The 20,663-nt window shown below is 40.1% G+C and overlaps 1 protein-coding gene across 5 annotated transcripts in view; it reads right to left on the reverse strand.

Moving 5' to 3' along the window:
- The window catches only part of AIR9 (Outer arm dynein light chain 1 protein), a 93,431-nt gene that overhangs the window by 62,070 nt on the left and 10,698 nt on the right, over positions 1-20,663 (reverse strand). For all 5 annotated transcript variants that reach the window (XM_088976849.1, XM_088976847.1, XM_088976848.1 and 2 more), the window contains exons 11-15: positions 20,220-20,452; positions 20,019-20,133; positions 19,069-19,189; positions 18,737-18,912; positions 18,055-18,190 (exon numbers count right to left, since the gene is read on the reverse strand). In XM_088976849.1, the coding sequence (XP_088832975.1) occupies positions 18,055-18,190; positions 18,737-18,912; positions 19,069-19,189; positions 20,019-20,133; positions 20,220-20,452 (781 nt within the window). The remainder of the gene's footprint in view (positions 1-18,054; positions 18,191-18,736; positions 18,913-19,068; positions 19,190-20,018; positions 20,134-20,219; positions 20,453-20,663) is intronic.

A 20,663-nucleotide genomic window follows, 5' to 3' on the forward strand; every position in this document is an offset into this window, starting at 1 on the left:
CCCTTTGCAACAAGTCTGGCCTTGTACCTCTCAATAGTCCCATCTACCCTGTATTTAATGGTAAAAACCCACTTGCATCCAACTGGATCCTTCCCTTTAGGCAAATCCACCACCTCCCAAGTACCATTTTCATGTAGAGCATCCATTTCAGCCTGCATGGCATCTCTCCATTCTGGAATCCCAAGAGCTTCTGATACAGACCTAGGAATGGGGTTAGAAGCAACTGAAGAGAGGTAGGCACAATATGAAGGGGAAAGTAGGTCATAAGAAAGGTGTTTGGAAATGCAGTGTGCAGTACACTTCCGCTTTCCTTTCCTAACAGCAATGGGGACATCAAGATCTGGGAAGGGGGATTCCAAGGGAGCTGAAGCAATACCTGTTATCTCATCTGTGATTGGGAGGGTATGAGCCTAATCTGTTGTAAGGGAAACCACTTGCTCATTCCTGGATCTCTGCCTTTGATACACTTTGGGATTATGGGTAGGACGATGAGGTAAAGAAATAGGAGCACTAGGACAAGAGGAATGAAGTGGCTGATCCTCCTTTGATTCATTTTGTGAGGATACAGATTTGTCAAGAGACTGAACTGGGACAGGAAGGGGAAGAGCAAAAACTTGTGACAGACTCTCCCCCTGTTGACAATGTCCTTCCTGAGAGGAACCATAAAAAGGAGAAAGTTCATCAAAGGTAACATCCATAGAGACATGTCTGGTGCCAGTCTTTGGATCAAAACAACAATAACCCTTTTGTGTGGGGGAGTAACCGAGGAAGATGCATTTGTGGGCTTTTGGTTCAAACTTGTGTCTCTGCACACTTGGAATGTGAACATAACAGGTACAACCAAACACACGAAGAGGAATTGGGAAGAGATCCTTATCTGGATGAAGAAGACTGAAGGGGGATTTAAACCCTAAAACCCTGGATGGCATACGGTTTATGAGATAGGTAGCAGTAAGTACAGCATCACCCCAAAATCTTGTGGGAACATGTGAGGCAAATAAAAGGCTCCTTGCAACTTCAACAATATGTCTATTTTTTCTCTCAGCAACTCCATTTTGTTCAGGGGTTCTAACACAGGAGCTTTGGTGAATAACCCCCATGTCAGAGAGATACAAGGATAAGCTCTTCTCAAAATACTCTTTTGCATTGTCAGATCTGAAAACCTTAATTCTGGTACCAAATTGAGTCAAAACAAGCTCATGAAATTGCCTCACAAGTCTCGGGACTTCGTCTCGGGATTTCATTAAGTATATCCAAGTGAATCTAGAAAAGTCATCAATGAACAGGATAAAGTATTTGTAGCCCCCCATAGAGGATAAGTGGTAAGGCCCCCACACATCAGAGTGTACAATATGAAAAAGAAAAGAGGATCTTTTATTGCTCACAGGGTAATTTTTTCTACAATGCTTTGACAACTGACATGACTCACAATTGAGACTGGACACACTGACTCCCTTAAACAGTTTGGGAAGCAAATGACTTAAAGCAGAAAAAGGTAAATGAACCAACCGACAATGACACAACATAATTTGACTGACTGACTCTGAAGAAGTAGAACCAAAAGCAGCATTCTTGGGATGATCAAAACATTGGCCAGGGGTGTCGAGCAAGTATATTCCATTCGCTTCATGGCCACTCCCAATCACCTTCCGAGACTTCAGGTCCTAAAACACACAGTGAGAAGGGAAAAAGGTTACACAACAATTCAATGACTTGGTCAAGCTACTTACAGATAACAAGTTGGTATTTAACTTAGGTACATGAAGAGTGGAAGATAAAAGTAAAGAGCTTGTAGGCTTGACAGTTCCCTTGCCAGAAATGGGGGCAAGAGAACCATCAGCTAAGGTGATTTTGTCACGACCAGGAAGCAAATCATATGACACAAACAAAGTGGAAAGGTTGGTCATGTGATCAAAAGCACCTGAGTCAATGATCCAAGGGGTCTTGGGATTACCTGAGGTAGATGCATGGTTAGCAGAAGCCCTTATACCTGAGTGAGCAAATGCAGAGGTGGCTGGACTTCCAGAAGGGTTGGATGATGATGTTACACCTTCAAGCTGGCTGATCATCCTTCCAAACTTCTCATAATCAGCTTTCATGGCTTCCAATTGTGCACTTGCAGACTCAAACTCTATCTGTACTTGTGGCTATATGTGCACTTCCTGTCTTTCTACTGTCATTCTTCTTCTGGAATCGGATAGGGACAAGACTGGGATGCAATTTCCAGCACTTGTCCTTAGTGTGTTTCGGCTTGTTGCAATATTCACACACCACCTCCTTCTTTCCTGTGCCACTGGGGACTCCTGTAACCCCTTTGGGTTTGATTCCCATATTTGCAAAATGATCATTGATACTGACCCCTTGAACCTGCACTTGCCTCCTGCTTTCTTCACTGCTGACCAAAGCATATGCTTGAGACAATGAAACATCTTCCTTGGACAAGATGTTTTGCTTTGTAATGTCATATTCAGAATTCAGCCCTGTCAAGAACTCAAAGACCCTATTCCTTTCAACCAATTTCCCATATGTTTCAGCATCCTTAGGGGTATCCCATGTCACGGCCTCTATCAAATCAATCTCTTGCCATATAGATTTTAGGGCTGAGAAGTATGCTGCAAGTGACTTCTCCCCCTGTCTTAGATTCTTCACATCACTTCTCAGTTTGTAAGCTCTGGCAACATTCAACTTCTAGGAGTAAGTTTCTGCAACACTATCCCAGATTTCTTTAGCCGAGTTCATCCACAAGTAATGTTGGCTAATCTGTGGCTACATTGAGTTCACAAGCCACCCAATCACTGTGTAATTCTCCTGCACCCATTTCTCATAAGAGGGATCGTCCTCTGGGGGAGCTTTCTTGCTCCCAGAGATAAACCCCCACTTTCCTCTACTGCAAATATGAATTTTTACGGATTGTGACCAGGCCAAATAATTGGTTCCATCCAATTTAACTGTAGTTACAGCCAACAAGGAATCAGTTGTAGTTCCCAAATTATGTCCATATTCAGCAGTGCTCTTGTTCTCAATTTCTGAGAAGTCCATTATGTAACAATTCAATTAGGGTTTCGGCAGGCCTTTAAAAGTGATTTGATTTCAAAGAACTCAGATTGAGTTGAAACAATAGCAAACACAACAACACACAAACTCAGTTCAGAACTGACAGCCGTGAGAACCAAGTTCGGTGGCAGCACTTTCAAAGAGGAGAAACTCTGATTCAGCCTTCAAGGAACAATCAGTAGGCCTCCAAACAATATGTATTCTTGGTTCCCAACAATAATTTCCCAAGGAGAACAAAGAAAACAGTCCACAGTACCTAAGAGGACTTTTTACAAACACTATGTATGCAACAGTCAACACTTCACTGTTAACAAGCAGAAATCACTTCAAGAACACTTTGTCTAAGTCCAAGAAGCAGCTGAACTAAAGTAGAGGCTTGTACCACTCAATTTAGATCAGTTTTTTTTGGCAGTTTGGAAGCCCAATAACAGCCGAACCACACTTCCAGAATAACCCAGAAATCAGTCCAGCAACAGTGCGCCGAATGGAGGTGTTTTGAATGCTTTAACAGTCCTCCCAAATAACAAAAAATAACTCAGCAAAGAACTGAGAAAAGACTTACAGCAAGAGAGTCTCTGGTTTGAACTATAAACCAGGCCGAACACTTGTTCTCTAAGATAACTTCGAAAGTCCTTTTCTCTGATTTCAAATCAGGCCAAACAACTTGCTCTCTGGTTCTTCTTGGTCACCGAACCCTTCTCCAAGTGTATAGAAACTTGGGCACCCTCCAATGACCTCCAAGAACCAGGCGGATGACTGTAAACTTTCAGCCCTAGAACCTCCTCATGTAGTTGGCTGAACTAGAACCACATGAGGGACACGCCAAGCAATGGCCCGCTCTGATACCAAGTTGAAAAACAGCCCACTTGATGTATGGAACTGTTTGAGATTAGATGCAAACCAGAAAATGAACAAACAGGAGAAGAAGAGGAGAGAGTTGGCGGCAATGAGTGTTAGAGAGTAAGAAGTTCGAACATAACCTCTCTCTAACACTCTAAACATCTTATTAATAAGTTAATCTTTGACAAATTACAGAGAGGCCCTTGAGTGAGCAGGAAAATACAAAAAAAACAGAATATTACAGAGTATGGGCCCAGAATAAGGCCCACAACAGAGACAAACATAACATAACATGAAATGACAGTCTATGGGCCATTCGGCCCATCTTCTCTACAAAACTAATAGAGTGTTTGAGTTCCTGGCTGGTCTAAATTCGGAATATGATATTGTGAGGCAGCAATTGTTGACAAGAGACAGAGTAACTCTGTTCCAGGCCTATTCCTTAGTGCACAGCGAAAAGACTAGGAGAAAAGTTATGCTACAGCAACAACCTTTTGAACCAGCTCTGGCAGCAATTAAGCCCAAATCTGGGGGTGATAAGGAAGGAGACATGAAAAAGAAAGCTAAGAAGGACCTAGTATGTAAGCATTGCAAGAAACCCAAACATACTAAAGAGACCTGTTGGAAATTGTGTCCACATCTAGTTCCAATAAAACTTAGAAACAAAAAGGGAAATGCAAATATAGCTGTTAACACTAATAGTACAACCTCGTCTAGCACAAAAGGCAATCCTCTAGACACTCTAGCTGCCGTCCGAGCTGCTCTAATTCAGCTGGAAAATGAAGTTGGTAATTCAGCTCCACCTCCTCAGACACCATCAGCACCCCCTACCTTAGCTTTTGCTCATTCAGGTAGTCATGCCTCAGCTCACCATGCCTCAGCTACAGGTAATACAGAACATTCACGGATAATAGATTCTGGAGCATCTAACCATATGACTGGCTTGCCGTCACTATTTACTACCTATCACTTATCTTCAAGCAGAGACAAAGTGTCCATTGTTGATGGCTCCCTCATTCCTATTTCTAGCAAGGGAGACATCAAGTTGTCTAATGCTATTTCCTTATCTTCAGTTTTGCATGCTCCTAAGCTTAATACTAACTTGCTTTCAATTAGTAACATTACAAAAAACCAGAATTGTTCAGTAACCTTTTTTTCGGATCGACGTGTTTTTCAGGATCTGGAGACAAGGAAGGTGATTAGGACTGGCTGTGACGCAAATGGAGTCTATCTGCTTAGAAGGAGTCCTCATTGGGAAGATAGTGAGACTAAGAGGTCTTGTGTTTCTCAGTCTGTTGATCAGGCTATGCTTTGGCATGATAGGATGGGTCATTTATATTTTCAGGCTTTGAAGAGTTTGTTTCCTAGTTTATTTGAATCTATCCAGATGTCTAGTTTGAAATGTGAGAGTTGTGAACTTGCAAAACACTGTAGGACAACCTATTCATTAAGTAATAATAGAAGTAATATTCCCTTTGAAATTGTGCATACCGATATGTCTGGGGACCTTACCATACCATTGTCAGGGGGGTACAGATATTTCCTACTGTTTGTTGATGACTATACTCGTTTTTCGTAGATTTATCTCATGCGTTCTCGAGATGAGGTTCCAGCGTTAACCCAGATCTTTCATCAGATGATTTTAACCCAATTTTCAAAATCAAAATTTTTAGATCTGATAATGTGAAAGAATATTTTGCAAACCCATTAGCCTCCTATTTGCTTGACCATGGGATTATCCATCAGAATACTTGTCCTCATACACCACAGCAAAATGGGGTTGCTGAAAGAAAGAATAGACACATATTGGAGGTAGCTAGAAGCATTATGTTTACCTCCAATGTGCCTATACGTTTCTGGGGGGATGTTATTCTTACAACAATGTATCTCATCAATAGGATTCCTTCACGAGTTCTTGACATGAAACCTCCATTTACCCTCTTATATCCTGATAAAGAGTTATTTACCATTCCCCTTAAAACCTTTGGTTGTACATGCTTTGTTTAGATTCTTGGACCTCATTGTTCCAAGTTTGATCCTAAGGCCTCAAAATGTATTTTCCTTGGTTATGCACAAACTCAAAAGGGATATTGCTGTTATGAACCTAATTCTGTGAAAAGATTTGTCTCAATGGATGTCACTTTCTTTGAAGATGTACCCTATTATCCAAGGGTTTCTCCTCAGGAAGAGAGTAGTAAGGTTGGGATTAACTCGTCAGAAGTTCCTTTACCTATCCCATTAAGTGAAGAGGGGTGTAATGGGGAGGGCTGTCAGAGATGCAGGGATGTGAAAGTCTACCACAGACGATGGAGACTGGTTGATTTCGGACATCAACAGTGCAGGCCAGTCCTAGTCTCCTCTGCAGATCCAAATCCCGATACCACAATAGCCCCAGTTCCTTCTGCAAAGCCAGATCCAGGTACCACAGATACTACAAATGAGAGACATCCCACCATGGAGCCTTCACCTTCATTAGATGATCTTGATCTTCCCATAGCAGTTCGTAAGGGCAAGCGTCGTTGCACCACATCCACAAATCACAGCATTTCTCATTTCTTGTCCTACGATCATTTGTCTCCAATCCTATAAGTCTTTTCTCACATCCATTGCCGATGTTCCCATTCCCAGAACAATACAAGAAGCATTAGAAGTACCAGAATGGAAAGATGCAATAAAAGCAGAAATGGATGCCCTCATCAGAAACAATACTTGGGAGATAGTTTATCAGCCTAAAAGTAAGAAACCAGTTAGATGTAGATGGGTATTCACTGTGAAACATAATGTTGATCGTTCTATTGAAAGGTATAAGGCCCGATTAGTTGCAAAAAGATTTACTTAGACATATGGTATTGACTACTTGGAAACTTTTGCACCAGTAGCAAAGATGACCACTATCAGAGTCTTATTATCTCTTGCAGCCAATTACTCTTGGTCATTCATTGTATTAGATGGATGTTAAAAATGTCTTCCTCAACGGAGACTTGCAAGAAGAAGTTTACATGCAATTGCCTCCTAGATTTTATGGTACAGAGACAGGAAAGAAGGTTTGTCGGTTGAACAAAGCCTTGTATGGATTAAAACAATCCCCTAGAGCTTGGTTTGATAGATTTAGACAAGCCCTTGGAAGGTTCAGACATGTACAGGCCCAGTCAGACCACACCTTGTTTATTAAGAGAGTGGATTCTTCCTTAACCTTGTTTGTTATATATGTGGATGATATTGTAGTAACAGGAAATGATAATATAAAGATTGAGTCCCTTAAACAACTCCTTCATCAGGAGTTTGACGTAAAAGATCTGAGAGAACTATGATACTTCTTGGGCATTGAGGTAGCCAGATCCAAGCATGGGATTTTTGTTTCTCAAAGAAAGTATGTTTTTGACCTGTTAGAAGAAACAGGAATGTTGGGTGTTAAGCCTACTGACACACCCATTGAACAAAATCACAAGAACAGTGCAGAGGGTGGAGAGCCCCTTGAAGATAAAGCTATGTAAAAAGTTGGAAAACTTCTCTATCTTTGTCTCACTCAACCCGACATCAATTATGCAATATGCAGTTAGTGTGGTTAGCCAGTACATGCACTCTCCTAGGACTACTCACCTCCTTGCAGTTGAGAGGATACTAACATATTTGAAGAGGGCCCAGGCAGAGGCATTTTATTCAAGAATAATGATCACATGAACATAGAAGTTTTCACAGATATTGATTGGGCTGGGTGTGTTGATGATCGAAGATCTACCTCCGGATATTGTGCTTTTGTAGGAGGTAACCTTGTCTCTTGGAGGAGTAAGAAACAAAATGTTGTTTCTCGTTCCAGTGCTGAAACTGAATATAGGTCCATGGAAAATGGTGTAGCTGAGATTTTATGGTTGAGATCATTATTTGAGGAGTTGGTTATTGTTTATGAGAAACCCTTGATGTTGTACTGTGATAATCAGGCTTCCATCAATATAGCCCATAATCCGGTACAACACGACAGAACTAAGCATATTGAAGTGGATCGACATTTTATCAGAGAAAGGGTTACATCTCAAGAAGTATGTCTTTCCCTACATCACCTCCGACATGCAACTAGCAAACCTTCTAACCAAGGCGGTTTAAAGGAAGAAGTTAGAGGCAAATCTATGCAAGTTGGGAAGGACAAACATCTATTCCCAACTTGAGGGGGAGTGTAGAGAACACTAGTGTGGACCCCACTAAGGTGGTCCCCACTGTTCGTATGTCAGCAATAAGTTATGATTAGGATTAGTTCTTTATGATAAGATTAGAACTAGTCTTTTATAAGATTAGGATTAATCTTTTTTCAGCTTTATCTTATCTTATCTTGCCATGTAAGCAATTCAGTCCTTTTATAAGTATGATACTATGTATACAAATTTAAGAGGAGGGTGGTTGTTTCAAACACCAACCCAACTCTCTCTCTCTCTCTCTCTCTCTCTCTCTCTCTCTCTCTCTCTCTCTCTCTCTCTCTCTCTCTTCTTTTTTTTTCTTCTCCTTTTAAGTGTCTGTTCAATCTTGAGCGACTACTAGCTACTCAACTGAACTAAAACGAAATGGAAAAGGATGGTTTGTTGTAGCCACAGAATGGTTCGCTAATGGTAAAAGACAAATGCTCAACATCCCGGAGGGGAAGGAATACAGAGGCTGGAAATTTTTTACATCAAACCTCCAAGAATATCTGGTCAACACTGAAGCACATATCACAGTCAAGAATGAGAAAATGGAAGGAGATTCAGAGATAAGTGGGGAAAAAAGGAAGGTGGAAAGTCTAGAGGTTGAGGCGAAACAGAATAAAGTCACAAAGGATGATGAAGACGTAAGGTTTGCTGCAAGCAACAAAAGACTAAAGATGTGGGTGGAAGGCTTTAAAGACAACTTGCAAAATTTCTGGGTATTGACAGCACAGCAGAAGATACAAGACTGGCAAAGCCTAGGAGTTCAAGGACAAAAAAGCCCTAATTGATTTCCAACAAAAACCTACGGAAGTTGAAGCGATATCTCCCAGTTGTAACTAAAAGTTGGTGGAGCCAATAAGCCATATAAACTTGAGGATCCTAGGGCTGTCGTTTCACCTTTGATCAGAAGATATCCTCATTAAAATATCTAAAATGTGTGGGGGATAAATGGAATCATATAGCTTCTTAGACCTCTAGGCAGCTAAGGTGCAATTGGTAGGAACGACCGCTATGAACGGTGGGGAAGACGATGCCGACGTGGAAAGCAAGAGGATAGGTGTTAGCCTGGGAAGGGAGCAATGGAAAAGCTAGCAGGTTATCACAGATTTGGAAAAACAATCACCTGAACAAGGAAAAGAAGAAAGACCCCCTATGAATGGTGTCAAATCAAAAAACGGGGATCTAATCTTACGGCCAACATCAAAAGCTTCGCACAAGTGGTTGCTTGCAGCAGTGAACAAAGGTCAATCCCTCAGTTGGTGGTACCTTCCTTAAAAATCAATCTACAAAATTTTTTGAATAAAAAAGCAGGCCAAGCTGAACTAGGTCCAGTCTCAAAAGGAACAACCTAGGCCCATACTGGCTCACTCAGGATGCTCTTGGTGGTGAAAGGACTCACCTACTAGTGACTTTTCAAGTAACCACATGACCTTAGAGAAGGGGGGGGAAGCTAGTGGATCGAACTAGAGGTGTAAATCGGGTCGTGCCGCCCGTGGCCCAGCACAGCCCGACACAAATTTGGACTGGCACGGCACGACAGCTTACATGTCGTGCCAGGCTCAGCAGGATGATCTATGTCGTGCTGGGCCGGGGGTTCGTAGTCCACGAACCGGCACGACTGTGTGTGCCATGCCACCTGTGGCCCATGTGCCGGCACAGCACGGCCCATAGGGCCCATTGCGGGCCGTGCTCAACCCATCCGAAAACTAGCTGTCTAGCCAGGTGGCCCCCTCCCTCCAACGCCTAGTTTTAGCTTTTGGGGGGGGTTTTACATAAATACCCCCCTAACAGTTATAAACAGCTATATAGGGGGGTATTTATGTATTTTGCTTATGGAGGGAAGAAAAGTGACACAAATGCCCCCCAACAACTATATAACAACTAGTTTAGGGGCTTTTTGGGTAAAGCTATAAATAACTTTACAATGACCAAAATACCCCTCCCAACAACTAAAAAACAATTAGTTTTTAGGGTATTTTGGGCAATTGAATTATTCTCAATTTCTATAAATAGTCCTATCCTCCACCATTCTTCTCACCATACCAATTCAACATTCAACAATTCTCTTAATCTCTTCCCTCTCTCTCATACATTCTTTGCAATCTAAGTGAAATCTGATAGTCTGATTGGCTGATTGTCTGATTCTCCAATTCTCAAGTCTCAACTTTATTGAAGTCTCAACAAGAAGAAGGCTTGCTGCCTTGCTCAACCAACTTAAGTATCTCAAGTTAGCAATTTGGGAGGCTTGGGCATTGAAAGGCTTTAACCGTTGAAATCAAGTTGGGATTCTAAACCGACAATCCGGGTAAGTCCAATTAAATTAATTTTATTTTTTTATTTAAAAAAAATGGTTGACTCTTCCCAAAACCTCAAGTTTAGTAGCCCAATTTGGAAAATATTTAAAATAGGAGATGTTGAGAAGGGGAAATAGCAGTTTGCCAAAAATGTAGAAAAGACTAGCTATTGTAGCAAGGGTGGTACTGGCCATTTGAGCAAACATTTTCTCACACATGAGAAGGAAGAAGAAATAAAAATGAATTGTTGAAATAATGGAAAATAAATTTTAAAAATATTGGGAGAACATTTCTCCCCTTTATTGCTTAGCTACAACAATAGATCCTAAGATTAGGAAAGATGGTTTTGATATTTCACTTCAAACATATTGTGAAAATATGAATATTGAAATTGGAAATAAAAAAGAATAAAATTAATAATGTATTATTTTAAAATGTACAATTTATATGAATCTAATTATCTGAAGCAGTAGGAAATAATAAGTAGAAGGCATAAATCTGTTACTTCTACAACAAGTTCATTTACTGAACTTAATTTATTTACAAGCAAATTTTTCTAGTTTAGGTGAGGGAACAAATAATTTTGATATTTTAGCCTAGTGGAGTGAACATTCAAAAAACTTATCCAGTTCCCGCCGCCAATGGCACGTGATCTACTAACCCCTCCGATGTCTACAGTTCCATCGGAGTCTTGTTTTAGTGCAGCCGTGCAGGTACCACCATACCAGGGTTGGTTAGATGCAGTCATGCAGAAGATAGATTACAATTTTACAAGACAAAGGAGGGCATGATACTACTACATACACCGGATATCACCTAAAGCAAATGATAAAAGTCATGATTTTTTTATGAATGATAATAAATTTAGAAATTCAAAAGCAAATTTAGAGTGAGTTCATACAACATTCCAGGGAGAGGCGCGAGCTGCAGCCCCTCCTTGAATCTTACAAGTAAACTAGGAAAGAAAAGCAAGAATCACAACTAAGCCCAAAACAATTCTTGCCTATTTACCCCTTGCTTGGCTAACACATCTAACAAAGTATTTGCAGATCTCCCCACCCACTGTACAATGATCAACATATTCCTTGTCAACCAACTAAATTTCTTCATTTCATTCTTGTAACGCCACATAGCCTCTTCAGGATTTTTCAACCAACCCACCACCACTTTGGAATCCCCCTCAATTGTTAGGTGTTGTACCCCCATCTGGTTTGCAAATTGCATCCCTTGTACAGCAGCTAATAGTTGATTCATGAACAATAGTTGACTAGTTGTATAGAATTTTTTATTTTATTTCAAATTATTGTAAATTTTGTTTTAATTTTATTTAATTTATTTGCTATTAATGTAATTTTGTATTTTCAATTTGTAACTATATTGTATTTTTTATATTTTATTAATTTATTCCATTTTCATATTTCATTCATCCAAGTATGAAGTATCCAACCATTATATACTTGTATGCTTTGTAATTTGCATCATTCAAATTTAAATGAAATAAAATTCCTATTTGAATTGTTTTATTTATTTATTTATTGGGTTATCCATTCAGTCTAGCCCGATTTGGCCCAAGCCGAAGGCCCACCCTGTGGCCTAGCCCGGCATGGCCCAAGACCACGGCCCAACACAAGCCCACGGCACGGCACGGGCCTGGGCCGTGGCCCGTGCTGGGCCGACCCCCAAATTTTCACCAAGGGCAGCACGACCTGTGACGGCCCGCAGGCCAGCATAGCACAGCCCGCACTCTACGCGGGCCACCCACCTTTACACCTCTAGATCGAACTTGTGGTCTATCATCTTCAAGTTCGCTCCCTCCTATTCAGTCGACAAGGAAACAAGCTTCAGGGGAGCAGACTTCATCTTTGCAATGGCAACCTCGAAAAGACTACAGTACATCCAATGGTGACAAACCAAATCCTAGGTATTCTAGGGATAAAGTAGAAGATTCTGACAATGAAGACGAAGGATGGGTAGACTGTAGTGGTTCAGACGATGGAGACTCTATCGAAAATTCTTCGATAGGTAGTGTTGATGACTATCAAAGAGAAAGTGGTGTGGTTTCAGAAGACCTGAACACAGACATACTATTTCTAGAGGAAGAAGACTCCAGAGATATAGGCAGTTATGCACAGCGAAATATCGACTGTGAAGGCATTGTAGACCTATGATGAGAGAGAATAGCAGTAGAAGAGAAAGCCTTCAACTTCAATACAAGAAATTCAAACTTAAACCCACAACTCATAAAGGTGTTAAATGAAGGAACCGCCAAGTGTATCTGTAAGTTTGTTAAGACTACCCCAATTGAGGAAGGGCTAAAAGAAACCCCCAGCGGTCAAAGTAAACAAGATAGTGTTATAGCATCCATCGGTCACAATACGTCTATGAGAGTAGGCTTAAGCTTTTTGCTTCTAAAAAGCCTTTCACCTCGTTGCAACCCTCCCATTCCCCCCCAGGTATGGTAGTCAATTTGGTTTTTGATACTAATAAGATGTTTGTGCCTTTAGCAGGTGTTCAAGCATCCAACATCGAAACCAAGCCAAGAGCCTGTGTAAACAAAGTTGGGGCAGTAGTGGATGATAAGGCAAGTGGAAATGTTGTAGGAGAATATGAGGATGAGCAAGAGAGGCTAGGAGGAGAGATAATCTGGAAGCAAATAAGTGCTAGTTTGGAGCAGTTAAAGAGGATGGTGGAACAACTGTTGCTAGGTACAGGGGAGGACAAAGGAAATGGAGAGGAAGAAAAGGGTGAGTTACCAGACTCAGAACAGGAATATAGGAAGAAGACCTAAGATATAATAGAAGAGATAGAAACTGTAGCAGGATTTGTGGAGAAATTAGGCTGCAAACTGAAAAATCCGAATGCTCTAAAGGCCCTCATTAGAAATTCAGATGGTCCTAAAAAACTAGAAAGAAAAAGTTAAATGAAGTTGAGAGACTGAAACTAGATGTGAAGGGGGGATAAGGAATTTAGTGAGAGGGGGGAGAGAAGAAAAGGTAGTAAGGTCTTCCAGCCTAGGCTTAATTTGAGGTGATTTCAAATGAAATTTTTGAGCTGGAATGTTAGAGGCTTGGGGAGTGTGAGGAAAAAAGTAGTAATAAAGGAGGTCATTAGGAAAGAAAACCCTGACATAGTAATAATTCAGGAATCTAAGCTAGCAGAATTTGATAATAAATGGGCTAGAAGTCTTTGGAGATCTAGAGGTCTGAGTTGGGCTTGGTCACCCTCTTGGGGAGCTTCAAGAGGAATTATAATTTTGTGGAGAAATGAGGTAGTACAAGGCAAGGAGGAACTGATAGGTAGATTCACAATTTCAATTAAATTCCGACAAGTGGAGGATGACTTTGAATGGGTCTTGACAAATGTCTATGGACCAAATGGCTATAGGTAAAGAAATGAGATGTGGGAAGAATTAGGTGACATAAGAGGTTTATGGGAAGGGCCTTGGTGTATTGGAGGAGATTTTAATGTAATAAGATTCGCAGAAGAAACAAATAACCAGAGACAGAGAATTAATACTAACATGAGGAAGTTTAACCAATTTATCAATACCTTTGAGCTTAAGGAAATTCCTCTAGTACACCATAACTTCACCTGGTCCAATATGCAACTAAACCCAATATGTTAAAAACTAGATAGATTCATGTTTACCTTGGATTGGGAAGAACAATGGGAAGGATTAGTGTCCCGAGCATTACCTAGAGTCACCTCTGACCATTGGCCGATTACCATCTGTAAGGAAGGAAGCTTCAGCCTGGGACCTGCACCTTTCAGGTTTGAAAACATGTGGTTGTCCCATCAAACTTCCTAAAAATAGTGGAGTGGTGGAGAGAAGGCAAACCTAGAGCCAATTGGAAAGTAATGAGAGTCCATAGAAAGTTACAGATGCTAAAAGGAAAATTTAAGGAGTGGAACTTGATAGAGTTTGGGAGAATAGAAGAGAAGAAACAAGAAGTGATTGACAGAATTGAAGGGCTAGATAAGAAGGAAACTCGAGGCATTTTGGAGGAGAGAGATAGAGGACAAAGATGGGAGCTAAAAAAGCAGTTGGAAGACATTTTGTACAAGGAGGAAGTCAATTGGAGACAAAAATCCCAACACAAATGGATTAGAGAAGGGAATGGGAACACAAACTTTTTTCACGCCTTAGCTAATGGGAGAAGAAGCAAGAATTTTATTTCCAAATTGGAAATAAAGGGAAAGTTATAGAGGACCAAAGAGAGATTGCAAGGATCTTTGCAGAGCACTTCAAAGTTGTGTTTCAAAGACCCCAAGGTGATAGAAGATGGATAGAAGGACTGAACTGGCCAACCATTTCAGATGATTGCAAGAGTTGGTTAGAAAGGAGGTTCGAGTTGGAAGAGATCAAGGGGGGAGTGTTTTCAATGGATAGATCAAAAACACCGAGGCCAGATGGATTCACCATGGCATTCTACGAGGACTGTTGGGACATATTAGAAGATGACCTAAAAGAAGTCTTCGATGAATTTTTTGACAGAGGAGTAATAAATCTTTGTATGAATGCCACATTCATTGCATTGGTGCCAAGAAGAGGTGAAGCGGTCCATCCAAAGGACTTCAAACCCATAAGCTTGGTGAATAGTTTGTATAAAGTCATAGCTAAGGTGTTATCTTTGAGGATAAAGAAAGTGTTCCCTTCCATCATCTCTTCTAACCAAGGGGCCTTTGTTCAGAATAGACAAATAACAGATCAAGTTCTGCTAGCAAATGAGTGCCTTGAAGAAATGAAAAGAACTGGAAGAAAAGGCATACTTTGTAAATTGGATCTGGAAAAAGCCTATGATATGGTGGACTGGTGCTTTCTGATGGAGGTTTTAAGTCACTTTGGCTTTGGGGAGAGGTGGTGCAAATGGATCTAGGGTTGTATCCAAATATGTCATTATTTGGTGCTAATAAATGGACCAGTGGTGGATTTTTTCGAAGCAGAGCGTGGTATTAGACAAGGAGACCCCCTTTCTCCCTTTCTCTTCACCCTCATTGCAGATGTCTAACAAAAGCTGATACAAGACAACTACTAAGAGGTTGGAGAGTGGGGAGGAATAGGGTATCGACCACCCATTTACAATTTGCTGATGACACCCTACTGTTTTGTGAAGGGGACAATGTGACATGGATTAGGAACTTAAAGTAGACAGTGCAGCTCTTTGCAAATTTATCCAACTTAAAAGTCAATTTCGAGAATTGTAGGTGTAAACATGGAGGATAGAGAGTTAAAAGTTTGTGCTGAAATCATGGGTTGCAATGTCTCTCAATGGCCTCTAAGCTACCTAGGATTACCCTTAGGAGCCAACCCGAAGGACTCAAGCTTTTGGAATCTAGTTGTAGAAAAGGTGTCAAAGAAACTGGCATGTTGGAAAAAGGGCTACATTTCCCTAGGAGGTAGGATCACCCTAATAAAGTCGACCCTAGCAAACCTCCCCGTGTACTATATGTCAGTCTTCAAGATGCCGGTGGAAGCAAGAGCATTGAGAAATTAATAAGGGATTTCTTATAGGAGCCAGGAGAAGAGAAAAGAGATCATAAGGTGTGCTGGGAGACAGTCAATAGAGAAAAAAAGTATGGGGTCTTGGAATAGGAAATATCCAAAAAAGAAATTTATCTCTACTAGGAAAGTGGTTATGGAGAACGCCGAAAGAAAGAGAGAAACTATGGGCAAGGGTGGTGGTGAGCATACACGGGCTATTGAACAATGGATGGGACACTGATTCACTGCAACGGGCTACTAGAGCTTCGCCTTGGAAGGCCATACAAGAGATTCTACCTTGTTTCTTGCCTCTTGTAAGGTATGAACTCAATTCTGGCAACCTAATCAAATTTCATGATCAAATCTGGTATTGGAATTCCCCTTTGAAGGACTTATACCCCTCTTTGTAATCTTTATCATGTTTCAAGAGTGAGCCCATTTCCACTTTCTTAGTCCCTTCAAACTCAATCAATGATTTTGATTGGAACCCTGGCTTTAGAAGGGAATTAAGGGATTCAGAAATTGATAGTGTACTCTCTTTAATCCAAAACCTTGAAGGAACTTTCCTTGATCCTGATAAGTCTGATGAAAGAATTTGGACACCTTCATCTTCGGGTCTGTTCTCCTGTAACTCTTTCTTCAAAGCTTTAACCCAACCTCCCCTTAGTCCCCTTCAATCTTTTCCTGTTAAGGAGGTATAATGCAAGCCTATCCCACCTAGGATTGTGGATTTTTGTTGGGAAGTTGTACATGAAAGAATAAATACTTTTGACTGGCTACATAGGAAGAGGAAAAAATGATGCCTTTCCCCACACTGTTGTGTTCTTTGAAAGGCTAATAGTGAGACTTGCTTTCAATTGTTTATTACTTGTCCATTTGTTGCTAGCATTTGGGAATGGTTTTTTCCTTATTTGAATGCAGGTGGACACCTCCGGCTGACATCAAAAGTCTCTTTGATCCAACTTCCTGTCCATGGCCAAGGAAGATAGGTAACATCATGTAGAAGAGTGCTAGGGCAGCAATAATCTGGGTAGTGTGGAAAGAAAGAAACGCAAGAATTTTTAGAGAAAAGGAAAGAACAAAAGAGGCCTTGATTGAATCAATACTGATTAGAGTGGCTCAATGGCTGAAATCCTTAGAAAGCTTCTCACATATATCCACTGATGACACCATTAGAAACTGGAAGGTAGTGGCACACTCAAATGTCAATAAGCAGCTTGTTATTCCTATCTGGGCCCCTCCTGAAAGAGGATTTATAAAGCTTAACTTTGATGGAAGTAGCATGGGAAACCCAGGAAGGTCAGGAATTGGAAGTGTATTTAGGGACGAGGAGGGTAAAGTGTGTGCATTATTCTCAGGCCCAGCAGGTGAAGGAGACTCACTAAGAGCAGAAGTAATGGCAGTTATGGAAGGGGTGCAAAGGGCTAGAACCATGAATGTTAGAAAGCTAATCATTGAAGGGGATTCCAAACTGGTAGTGGCTTGGCTACTGGATGAGGAAAGTAGGATGTGGAAGTACAATAATGAGAAGAAAAAATTCAGATGGATCACAAAAGACATGGAACTGAGAATACAGTGGGTGAAAAGAACAGCTAATTCGATGGCTGATGCACTAGCCAAGCAAGGGGTTGGGAGAATTCAAACATTTTGGGCACAAATATAATTTTAATTATAACTAAAGTTAAAGGGGAGAGATAAGGGGGTTTGTCTCTCTCCCACTTTCTCTTGTACACTTTCTTTTAAATTCAATGAAATAATCAGCTATTCATCAAAAAAAATGGATTTTAAAAGACCATTACAAGCCTATCAAGCATATTTTGGTAAAAACCAAAAGCTTATATTTCAAGGAACTTGAGGAGATCTGATTTGTTCACTTGCAACATGAATTGGCTCATATTTTGTATGAATTCTAATTCTGTGCATACAGCTAGATTACTCTCACCATTCAGCCTCTTTACAAAGGGAGTTTCCTTCCTCATTCTTTTTTTTCCTTTTGTGTTTTTCTTCTTAAACAATCTTAGAAATACTACAAAAAGAAATTATGCGAGAAATTTGATGTTTCACGAATGTCTCCTATAAATTTCACAAAAAGGAAATATATAAACAAAAAAATTGAATGAAAACTTGGGACAAAATGGACCACCAAGTAAAATGATGTAATCTCAAACTTCTAAATAGTTAAATGTTCAAAAATGGGAACGCAGCATACCCAGAATCTTTATTTTCACGTAACCACTCAAACTTGCTAGGACCTTCCCTTCCTCCAAAGTATTTCCCAATACCTTTGATTGTACTTCCTTCAACAGCATCCCCAATAATCGTAACATCACTAACTGATGGAGGAGCTGCCACAAGAAAATCTAACATTAGAATCTGAGGATCATTACTTAAATAAACAAAGTGCTGCTGAAAAAAGATACATTAGATATGCAGAGCTTTTAGCCTATCTTTTGTATGGTGCTATGGGTTGTATGTTTGTACAGGCTATTGGACAATGGCATGGTTTGCACTATGCTCTCATTTCAATCTGTGGAACCCATGTCCACAGTTAAAGAAAAGATAGTACAAAGGTTCCACACCTTTCTGCATGATAGTTGCAAATAAAAGGTTCATGGAACCAATTAGTTAATTACAGTTCAATTTGTGAATCAGTATTTCTTCAACCATTGTGATTGGGATAGATTCAGAAAATTTTCAAGCAATAACTCAACAAAGAAAATTGTTAAGATTAACCCGTATGTATGTTTGCACCAGTTGATAATAATATTTTCACATTCTATAGTAAACTGAAATGAAGTTTATTGAGCAAAAAGAATGAATATGATCAAAAATAGGGAAAATGAAAACTAGAATTGCAGTTCAATATTATGAATGCTTGAGCAACATCTTACCTGCTTTAACAAAATCTATCATTGCATACTGAGGCTCTCCTTTGGCACCTTCTTCTGTCACTGGTGTGTACATGAAAACCAAGCTTGAATCAATGTCATCTATAGTTAACCGATACTCTTCATCTTCAGCTCCCACGATTACAACAGGACTACTATTCCACTTTCGTCTTAACCAGCTGGAAGTTGCAGAGGAAAATATTATTGAGAATACATGTGCGACTCATATGATATAAATAATGCTGAATTTGTTTCCTAAAGAGTTAATTATTAGGGTTTTGAAATAGTGGAAATAATGCAAACAACCAGTTTAATCATTCTCAAGGAAACCTTACCTAGCAACACCCTTTCCTGGAGTCCCACCACACCATGCAACCTCAGCAGATCCCTTGATCACATTCCCTTCGACAAGTTCACCATGTACACTCAAGTTCAAAACCTTTGGAAACCCAGTTCCTGCACAGGATTTCATGGTCAGAATCAGTGTTTATAAAACAGGACCAGACCAGCTGGTCAGACCGATTGAACTGTCACCCACTCCCTGGCCAGTTTGGTCATACCCTAAAAATCGGAATTCATAAAAAACCAATCAAAACCAGATGACCGTCCAGTTTAACCGGTGAACCAGTCCCAGTTTCATGAAACCATCTGGGTCACTAAACAATGGAAATTTTAAAATGCATATGGCAAGACTTGAACCCATGACCTCTTATTTGTGTTTTTGCTTAATTACCATTAACCATTTCATTATTTGTGTTAATTAATGACACTTTATTTTATATAATCTACTGTATATATTACTTTATTTTTTTTTATAATTGATTGTATATATTACTTTATTACACATGTATTTTAATGAAAATGTGAGTTAAGAGGCTTGAACCTTGGTCATTTGCTTTAAAAATTAAGAAACTTGCCATCTATCCACCACATTCAGTTATGACATAATTTGCAAAATACAGTATATATATATTAGTTATATGGCCTGCAGTATATACATATATGCCGCATCATTGCGGTTCAATCTTCGGTTTGATCCCGGTTGAACCTCTGACCCTTGAACCTCTCACCTTTCCAATTCTATGCCCAATCTGGTTCTCTGAACATCGGTCATAACAAGTTAAAAGAACATGAAAATATGATATTTGAACAAGGTATCAAAACTCATTTATAACACCCACTCACCACTCTTAGCATGAAATTGGATATCAGGTTTGTAAGTGTTAGTTTCTGAATGGGCATGGTAAGACATTTTACAGCATAGAAAAGTGCACAGAAAGTATACCAGGTGAAACTGGTGAAGACACTGCATAAACAGGAGGGTACTCGGTCTCCCTTAAAATAGGAGTGCACTCAACCTTCAGAAATCTATCAACATCCTCATGTTTCGGCCAGTATACCTGGTTTATCAACCAGTGTTATTGGCATACCATGACAAACAATTAGAAGTTTACAACAAAAAAACAATATTGAAAATAATCACTACCTCTCCCACTGCATCTGTGATAGCCACAAAATTTGTAGGTGTTTTGTCTCCTACAAACCATTGGTATTTGAGTACCAATTCAGAATCTGTACTCAGAGTGCGATCTTTGACAAAGGCGAAGTGGCAGCGACAAGCATCATCCTCAAATGGATGATCAACAGAGGCTTCCTTGAGAAGGTATCCCGAAGGCAAATGATCTTTCCATTGTTCAACGAGAAAACAAAAAGTTGACTCTGTTAAAATGGTAGAGCAGCAATGTTAGAACTTCCATAGATGAAAAGAAAAAAAAAAAACTAAGAAATTAAGAAAAAATCCGTGCACAAATAGTTTTTTTATTTCTTTTCGAAGGGCTACACAATGGGGGGTAGCCCATCCCCCAACCCAGGTGCAAGTGGGATTAAATTCCAAGTCTCTGCTACAACCAGCAGGAGACATTACCAACCC

Source organism: Nelumbo lutea, chromosome 3 (genome assembly GCF_056320005.1).
Source record: "Nelumbo lutea isolate HS-2025 chromosome 3, American lotus-T2T, whole genome shotgun sequence".
NCBI classification, from domain to species: domain Eukaryota; kingdom Viridiplantae; phylum Streptophyta; class Magnoliopsida; order Proteales; family Nelumbonaceae; genus Nelumbo; species Nelumbo lutea.